General features: G+C 32.9%; 1 protein-coding gene and 1 long non-coding RNA gene across 2 annotated transcripts; one reads left to right on the forward strand and one right to left on the reverse strand.

Annotated features, from left to right (window-relative positions):
• The first annotated feature begins 1,196 nt into the window (after positions 1–1,196).
• On the forward strand, positions 1,197–2,344 carry LOC115237351. Its single transcript, XR_003884332.1, has 2 exons — positions 1,197–1,678; positions 1,751–2,344. It is a non-coding gene; the product is annotated as an uncharacterized LOC115237351 (long non-coding RNA).
• Positions 2,345–4,350: 2,006 nt separating this feature from the next.
• Positions 4,351–9,357, reverse strand: LOC115237336 (biorientation of chromosomes in cell division protein 1-like 1). Its single transcript, XM_029810321.1, has 3 exons — positions 9,048–9,357; positions 4,941–8,695; positions 4,351–4,724 (listed from the first exon to the last, which is right to left on the reverse strand). Exons 1-3 carry the CDS (start codon positions 9,177–9,179, stop codon positions 4,622–4,624), a joined length of 3,990 nt encoding a protein of 1,329 aa, XP_029666181.1. The 5' UTR covers positions 9,180–9,357; the 3' UTR covers positions 4,351–4,621.
• Between the last annotated feature and the right edge of the window lie 499 nt (positions 9,358–9,856).

Genomic DNA, 9,856 nt, shown 5'->3' on the forward strand with positions numbered 1-9,856 from the left:
TGCCGAATGAGTATGTATGTATGTATGTCCTAGTCGACAATGATGACGACGATGAGATGATAATTTCCCGGATGAGAGAGATCGCGCGTGATAAGTCATCGCTAATACCTATCACGACGATCTTGTGATATCGTAACGATTACGAAACTTTGCAGTTACTTCACTTGTTTTTCCCCCGCAGATTTCTCTTTCGTTTTAGTTACATTTTCTCGATAATTTCTATGCAAAGCAATTATTTATATATAAATATTCGTCTAAAAATATTTATGCGTTTCAACTTTGCACATGGAAAAGTAGAATACTTTAGAATAGAAGAGATAATTTCCTGCTGCGTCATTTATAAAAATAGATTTTTTTCGTTTGCTTTCGTAAAAAATAAAAAGAAACAAAGAATTAAATGTATTAAATTAAATCAAGTCGAATATACTGTACTTAATAATTAAAAAATAATTGCATATTTCTAGGTTTGCGAAGGAAAAGGCGATTGTAGAAGAGCCGAAAATTATAGCTAACAATAAGTCGAATTTGCGCTATCTTTCAGCTGAATCTCTACGTAGCCTTCTAAACTTAAACGTCACGATACGCACACTCACGCAAGCATAGACATGGTTATTGAATACATAAAAAAGTGAAAGGAGCCGTGTAGCAATATCTTGTGGACTCCGAAATTATTCTGATGTTATCTAAAACACGAGCTATTTTGTTGTGCAAAAAGGTTTCTTTTTTGTATAATAATAGCTAAAATAATATAGAAAATATATTCTTGCTGTCTGTATAAATTATATTTTATCGCGTTGTTGCTTAAGACTTTTAAGACGCAGGAAAAAGAAGAAAAAAATCAGATTAATCAAATTGTTAGAAATTTTTGAAAAATTAAAGATAAGCCACTCATTAGCAAAATTCGATTAGTAAGCATTGCACTGTTATCAATATGCAAGGTTTCACTTTTATATTTATCTTTTGATAAGCGCATGCATTTGTAAACAATAGCCCGTAAAATTTTAATTATATTGCAGATTATCCATAGTCAGAAATGCAGCGTCAAAAATTGTGCGATAAGAAATTATTTTAGCAACTAAATTTTTAGATAAAAGAATATTTCTCTCGAAATCGATTAAAAATGTTTAAAAAGAAGTAAGCAGTTTCTAACGATTAAAAGAAAAAGCTTTTACCTTTTTTTTTCTACAAGAGAATATATATTATATAAAATCTACAATTTACAGTCATATTATTTTTATCCTTATTATTAAATAAACAGATCTGTGTCACAAATGTTTTAATACTTTATTGAGTGATCGACGAATTGTTTTATAAATTTCACTATAGAAGCATGTCAAGATATAATATCCAAATATTATACTATTTCATGTTACCTTATGAATCTTTTATTACGCCTTTTATGTACGTAAAACGAACAAAAAATATGCACGTGCAATGTCATGGCGATATGCACGCTTTTCTTTATTTACTATTTAAACATCAGAGTGCATATTCAGACAATGGTCAGCGTTACGCAAACGCGTACGGAAGATATCACGCGTCATTATACGAGCGATAAACCCATCTATAGGTAATCGATCTATTCACTCGGAAAGGGAAATTATGCGAGACGAGAAAGACTGTGATTGCCACAAATCAACCTCTTCTTGATGAGAGTATATTAAATTTCAATTAATTTGTAAATATTTTTAATAACATATGCCACATGTATATGTAAGATTGCGTATTAAAGCGCTTATAATCGCAACAGATGAGTCGGCTAAGCGACAAGGTCGCTCAACGATGCAATTATGTGACTATTCGATCGTGTACAGAAAATAAACAAGCATGAGTCGGCAGAGAATGCAAGTTTCTAACATGTCGGCAGCAGTCTATTACATCTAATTGCTGTAATCTTCGCACATAGTTGCAATGACCTTGATCGTCTATTGGACCCAACGGCTAGGAGCCGAATCGATGTCGTGTCTCGATCAGCGGCTGCTGATCGTAATAAGAGAGATATGGAATGTCTTTGAACTTATACAAGTTTCTGGAATCAATACTAGCAATAATATCGATGATATGTAGGCAATATATTATTAATCTAAGAAATGTACATATGTATATATTATTGATCTCGGAGAAAAGTGTATATATATTATTTAGAATAGACATTGATTGCTTAAACTTTGAGTTGCGTGCATAAGAATACGTGTTGTACCAAAATGTGTTGTAGATTCTTTCGAGTGTTATTAAACAATTTATATCTTTTTCAAATTGTATTTGTGTGTAAGATATTTTCGAAATTAATTAGATGTATAGAATATCTACTTGCGTCAATAAAATCATTATTTCTACTTTGAAATGCTTAGAAATGTAAATTTTTCATAAACTTGTTAATGAGACATAAATAATACAGGATGAAGAACAATGGGCGAAGATAGTACATATAGATATAGTGTTAAATAATACAGATACAAAAAACCTGTTTTATATTTGAAAGCGATTTTAATACTTACAATTAGCGAAAATTTATAAATTCTGATATCGTTATAGTATACGCAGTTATAATAAATAAAGATTAAAGATTTAAAAAATTATATTCTACGATATATTTTTATACTGAAATATAAAGTACAACTTATTTCTTTTATATATATATATACACGCGTTTATATACACTTATTTGATATCACGTGTGTGTTATTACCGATAGAAATAAGAATACAATTCTCACAGATCTAAAAATATATATGATATAACATCGCAATATTATGCTCTACAGCTTTCATTATTACTGAAATGTCTGTGTGAATATTGTAAATATTGAAAATTATAGAATTTACTAGATTTTAGTTATTATTTTGATGTTTGAATATTTCAAAAGGTAAATTATATTTTACAAGGCAATATTTATATAATATAGAAAAAATATAAAAATTATTAGAGAAACTTATCAGTTTTCGAATGATGCGAAATAACTTAAATTAAATCTTGAAAAAATAGGATTGCACATTTTACGATATATGATACTTATTTAATGTTTTTTAATCTTATCAATATAGATGATTTTCATCCTGGTTTAATTATATGTTTATATATCGGAGAGATGCGAGAATATTTCTGAGAAAGATGAATCGCTAGATTATTTGCAGAGTATAAAAGAGTATGAATATATATATATAAAAATTAGTGTTTTCAGAACTATATAATAGTATACTATATATGAAGAAAGTTTTAGAGTCTAAAAATTACAGTCTTATAAATATATACTGTTATACATTTTTTTTGCATATGATAACATAGAAATTATAAAAAAATGGTTCACACACTGTTAAAATCAGGAACTTATAATGAATTAGATATATATATTTTAATGTTATTCCAATTATCTACATTGGAATTAGAAAAACAAGATTTTTTTTGTGTTAAGTTTTTTTAATTTTTACACACATAGAAAATTAAATATTGCTGAAATATTTCTGTCAGATTAATTTTAGAAAATTCGTAGAGAGAGATAGGATCATCCATCAAACTTGTGCAAACTTGTACAACTTGTGCAAACCTTACAATTAATTAATTACTATTAATAATTTTGCAATGTAATTCAACGCGAATTTATGGACATTCATACATATATATATATATATATATATATATATATATATATATAATATATACACATACACGTAGGATTTTCGTACACGTGAGTGCACACGTGTCCGCATACACGCGTAGAAGGCGGTCGAGCACGAAGCGGGTAATTAGTGCAATGCGTCCGTGCAGTCTCACGCGGGATTAATTACGTAAGCTCGGATGCGTGTGTGTAATTCCACATTCACAAGCGTCACTGCTGCATACGCTTTCGAATATCGGGCGACTCGAACCCATACTCTCTCACCCATACATGGGGTTCGGTAGACTACGTGAGATCACATGCAGATGTAGATCCGCTCGTCGTTGTATACGCGTCTTCCTAAGACGCACATACTTATTCCTAAGAAAATAAGAAAAGTTTAGATATATATATATTATTTTTTTAAGAATGAAAAATATATACTTTTTCTTTTCCTCTTTTCAATACACACGTTCTCCAATAATCAATTTTTATTACAATAATACCAAATATTATTATAATAAAATTGTAAAATCTTTAACATTTTCCTATTAGATATTACGTGGTAAATGTTAGTTGAAACTGATAAAATTTCATTATTTCAAAATGTATAAAAATTTGTTAAAGGAATGGTTTGATTAACAAATTTTTATTTATCGTAATGCAAACTAAAGTTGGTCAATGATAAATATTAAACTTTATAAATTAATAAGTTTATAGGTGGTGTAATTTAAATTCATAACATTTTTTAATTCTTTATAAATATGTAACTCTTTATAAATGTATACTTCATATACACACATATAACACATGTAAAAGTATTCACATAAATAATTTTAATGTCCTAAAAATCGGAACTTTAAACAAACGTATTTAAAATGTTATGAAATTCGGATAATACTAAGTTAAATATAGGGACTCACCATATTTTCATGTACGATTCACATTACTATGTAATGGGACAAATTTACTTTGAAATTGTATAAAATAAAAGTTTATTTAACATCTGAATCCATGTAGCATTAGCTATGCTTGATTAGATCGTCTGCTTCGACGAGAAGAACTGGAAAATAACGGACGTGGTTTATACAAGTCATCACTTGAATATCGTTGACTGCTCCTATTGCGGCTGTAATTTCAAGGAACAATAACGTTAGATTAACTATAACTCTCCTCTTAAGTAGTATTCGAGAAAATATTTATTTAACATGATACAATATTCAATATGTGCGTTTAGAGAATAAAGTACAGAGCATATAGTTTACAGCAACGAAGAAAAAGAGCGCAAAAAAATATATACAAAATTTCGTGCTATATAAAAACCTCGAGAACATATAACACGTACCTTTTTTCTTCTTTGATTACATTAGACGACGCTGTTTTTTCGCTCGTCGCGGACACATCGCTATCCGGGCTCAGAGGCATAACGAAATTCTCGCCATTTGACACTCCCTGCGGATTACATAAATTCGAGAATCTCGGTTTTTTGTTGAATCTCCTTCTTTTGACGTTGTGCACAGTATCTTCATTGAGCGACAATGTCCGTTTATGATCGTCATTATTATTATCCGAATTATTTACCAATATGTCCGATAAGGGGCTGGACGAACGTTTGCGCGATTTCGGCAATGGAGGTGCCGCCATAGATTTTGGTATCGAGAAAACCACCTTGCCGCCCAGACTCTCTATTATATCTTCTAGGGACGAATTCTCTAACAGCTCTAGAGATTCTAAGAAACTGGAGAATCTTTCCGATTTCTTATTGTCAGTCTTGAAGTAATAGCAATCTTCTCCATTATCCTCGCTGATAACGGAGGACGAGGATCTGGTTTCCAGACAATCGCTATGTAAATCTACCCTGTCAATTTTCGATGACGCACACATTTCTATCTGCTTCTCACCCTGTGGCTCTTCCTTGTTGTCTCCTATATCTGTCCGATTGTCAATTTGCGCTTCATTATCGTTCCGCGTTTCCGTTTCGTTATAATCCCGTACTTCCGCATTCTCCTCTATCGATTGTTCCGTACTTTTTTCGTTATTATCCACAGATTCAGATTTTACCGAAACTGTAATTTCTATCTGCTTCTGTAAAACATGTGTTTTCTCTATTTGCGACGAACATTTTTCTGCATCGATATTTAGTATTTTGTTGTTAGTGTCTTTCGCAACATTGTTATGTCCCTTTTTAGATGCTTCCGTATCTTCTACATGCGAGTCATCAGATTGCGTGATTTTCTCGTCAGTTTTTGAATTTTGTGTGATCGCTTCTCCTGATATATCCGATACTATCTCACTTAAAGATTGTTTTATGCACAACTCCATATTGGATAACGTTGACTTGGATTGTATATTTAAAAAATCATTTGTACAAGATTCGGCTCCTAACATTATTATCGATCTTTCGTCCAATGTTAAATGAGTTTCTTGCTTTTCGGGATAAGGTTCCTCATATTCTTCGTCGGGAATTTCTATAATCTGAACACGCTCATCGTCCGGCAAGCCTTCGAGATTGTCAGCATCTTTTATTGTACTCGATTGACTTGTTTGTTCCGTTTCATGTGTAACTCTTTTCTCTCCTTTCTTATCCTCCTTAAGTTTCTCCTTTTCCATCAGTTTCCTGATTTTCATTAGTTTTTTAGCTTCGTGTATATTTTTCGCGAATTTTGGCTTTCTGATTTTCACATCGTCAGAGGTCGATTCATCCTCTTTACTGGATAACGATCTTTTTTTCAAAGGTAAACTTGTGTCATGCAAAACTGCTTCTTCTTCGTGCTTGTCATACGTTTCGTCTACATTATCAAGTTCTATCTTCAAATAATTCTTATCATTTGTCAAATTGTGAGACGATTTACAATTTGGTTGATGTGAGTCATTCATTTGTGTTTCTTCGATACTATCTGATGTTTCGCTACCAGAATTGCTAATGTGATTATTCTCCTTTGTCAAACTCGACGTACCTGATTTGTTGCTCGTCATGTTGGAATTCGCGTTGTTAGACGGCGAGGTCTTGCTATTTGAGCCGTTCGAACCATCTCTGTCAGTGGAACGCCGATCATTAGAGCTTTTCCGTAAGCTTGAATGATCGTCCTTCGTCTTTGATTTCTTATCCTCTCGACGTTTTTTATCCTTTGATGGGCTATCATTTTTCGAATCTCTCTTACCATCTGATTTCTCATTGCGATCCGAACTTTTGCTCTGTTGCAAATAAATTTTTGCATCCTTCTTACAATTTGTTGTCTTCTCACCGCTTGCTTTGCCATCCTTTCTTATATCCACTTTTCCACTTTTATCTTCCTTCTCATTTTTCGAAACTTTTTTTGAATCAGGCTTGTCTGACAGATCTGTCTTGCTACTGTAATGACTTTTACTTTTATTATCTCTCGACAATCGTTTTTCATCCCGTTTTGCTTTATCTTTCGAGTCTGATCTTTTATCTTTCCCATCTACAACCTTTTCTGACATCTTGCTGCTTCTACTTTCGTGATAATTTACGGGGATATTTTTCGACGATGACGACGATGATGAGCTTCTGTGCTCTTTTCTATTTGATTTTTTGTCTTTAAAAGAATCCTTTTTGTCTTTAGCTTCTTTAGTAAGTTTAACATCTTTGTCTTTATTTAATTTTTCTTTCTCTGTCAATTCCTTCTTCTCTCGAAGCTCTCTGATCTTCTCTTTGTAGATATCTTTCAAGTCTTTTGCTTCCTTATTGATATTATCTTTATCTTTCTTGTCCGTTTCCTTGAGCTTCTCATCTTTGAGTTTGTTTGTGTTATCTTTAAAAGTTTCTGAGATATCTTTAGCTTTGTCTGAATTCTCTCTCACCTGATCAATTTTATCTTTAGATTTACTCTTACTATGTTTATCATATTTCTCACTGCTATGACTACGCGATTTCTTTCTCTCATTACTTCTATCTTTGTAATATTTTGTATCTTTATTGCTAATCTTTTCTTTCGTGTTTTTTGACTTGATGGATTCACTATCTTTACTCTTTTCCTTGGAACTCTTATCATATTTATCTTTCATACCACTATCTGTAGCATCGCGAGAGTTTTCTTTGGAAGATATACTTTTAGTGCTCTTAAAATCTTTCGAATCTTTATAATCTTGGGCATCTTTATTTTTAACAAAATCAAAATTGCTTTTGGCTGTTTTGCTTTTCGAATCAAACTCTCTGATAGCTTTAAAATTATCTTTACTACTTTTAACTTCATACTTGTCCTTTGTTACATCATCTTTCAATGCATCGTGTACTGGTGTTAAACCATGATTAGAAAAACCAAAGTCTGTTACTATTGATAATCGAGAATCTGAGGAAACTTTGCTAAGTTGAGAATCTTGATTGCTACAATCAAAATTATCCCGCGATAATTCATTCGAAAAATCTGGACTTCTTGATCTGTGACTCGTTAATTCTGATATTCCCGATAGGTGTGAATCATTAGAAATGTTGGATTCATTCAAGTTCATAATGTCTATTGGTTCAAATGTTGGACTAACCTCTTCGTCTTCATCTTCTATTTTGTCATCTGATTTTCCAGATGTGTTTAAATTTAAGCTACTACCAGTTTTATTCAGAGCTTTACAAGCTTCGTCCAGTGTTTTCTCTTCTGAGGAGATGTGTCCATTTTCAGGACTAGCTTTATTTTTATCTCTGTATAGCTCTTCGTCTTGTAACTTTTGTTCATTGGCTTTGTCAACCTGCTTCTCATCATCATTTATATCGCTTGCATCTATTGATTCAAGGGATACATCCTTCAAACTGTTCTTATCAGACTCTGGCGAGACTGGATCCAAATCTTTAGGTAATAAATCTTTAAGACCACAAGCACCATTTTTCTCTTTAACCTTTGGTCTTTCTATACCCAGAAATTTGTATACCACATCTTCTATTTGTGACATGAAAACTGAGTAGACTTTGGGATTTACTACTTGATCCACTATCCGTTCTACGCCAGCGTCCAGATATGGCGCATCGTGTATATGCTTGCGTAAAGTTTCCCTGAGTTGATTCTTGTTCAAGTCTGGTTTCCATATTTGTTTAGTAAGAAAAGAGTTTACAGAGCCTTCAACTCTTGTCCTTAGATTTTGATACGCTGGCTGAAATTACATATACCATATTGTATATTACTTATGCCGCAGTTTCTATAACTGTATTACAATATCTACTCTAAAATTAGTACATAGTATTAAGCTTGTAAAAACTAATGTTTTGTCAGAAACGATACATTAATGATTCAACATTAAAGATTTGTTACAAATAATACAAAATATTACACGGCATGAATATTCTTCACTTGATAGTAAAATATTTCTTGATAATTAAAACCTATTACATTTGCAGCCATGTCTAACGTTTCAATATTAAATTACGTCTAACCTGCATCGAAGAAGTTAGATAAATGAGTCAAATTCGTTACAAAACACGTCGTTACATCAAGGATTGCTTTACCTTTGTATCAACATCAGCGATGCATTCTTTGCGAAACTGATCAAAGATGCCTTGGGACTTAACTTCGCCCACTATATGATCGATCAATCGCGGGTCACCGGCTAGCAAAGTATTGGATAAACTTAATTCCATGTCGACTAATGATGACCGACCAGAATCAGATTTCGTTCGTCACAAAATAGCAGAGGCAACCATTTTTATCGATCAACGCTGGCAGGAACATCTCGTCAAGCAACAGACACAGCATCCATCACGGCCATGTTTTTTCACATCCCTTCACATTGCTTCACATTGTGCGCGCATGCGCGATAGTATTCCGACCGAGACTCCCTTTCTCGCGCATGCGCGATATATGCGGCAATATGGAATGCGTTCGGAAATCCTACCTGTGGAATAAAGTAAAAGTAAGATGTTTGTTCATCTTGCTCGCACTCGCTTGTTTAGGGCCTCGTTACTTTTGTCGAACGTTTTAATTGGCCAATATTATAGGAAACTATCGAAACTCTAAAAATTCTCTCTATCTGATAGCCAATCGGTGCGTTCGACAAACTAGTCATGCGACAAATGTACTATCGCCTTTAAGGTGCCATTACATGGCAGCGTTAAAGTGCCATTACATGGCAGCGTTAAGCGTCGAGCGTCTGCGTAGAAAATTGCGCAGAATCTAATTTCAGCCTAGAATCTATCTCTTTTAAATTCTGCGCATTTTTCTGCGCAGACGCTCGACGCTTAAGAATCTATCTCTTTTAAATTCTGCGCATCTTTCTGCGCAGACGCTCGACGCTTGACGCTGCCATGTAAAGGCACCT

The sequence above is a fragment of the Formica exsecta genome, unplaced genomic scaffold (assembly GCF_003651465.1).
Source record: "Formica exsecta isolate Colony F162 unplaced genomic scaffold, ASM365146v1 scaffold290, whole genome shotgun sequence".
NCBI classification, from domain to species: Eukaryota; Metazoa; Arthropoda; class Insecta; order Hymenoptera; family Formicidae; genus Formica; species Formica exsecta.

Coding starts and splice junctions, on each gene's coding strand:
- LOC115237336 (XM_029810321.1), bottom strand. CDS start 9,179: ATGGAATTAAGTTTATCCAATACTTTGCTAGCCGGTGACCCGCGATTG. Junction 8,696..9,047: donor TCGCTGATGTTGATACAAAG/GTAAAGCAATCC, acceptor ATGTAATTTCAG/CCAGCGTATCAAAATCTAAG. Junction 4,725..4,940: donor GTAATCAAAGAAGAAAAAAG/GTACGTGTTATA, acceptor TTGAAATTACAG/CCGCAATAGGAGCAGTCAAC.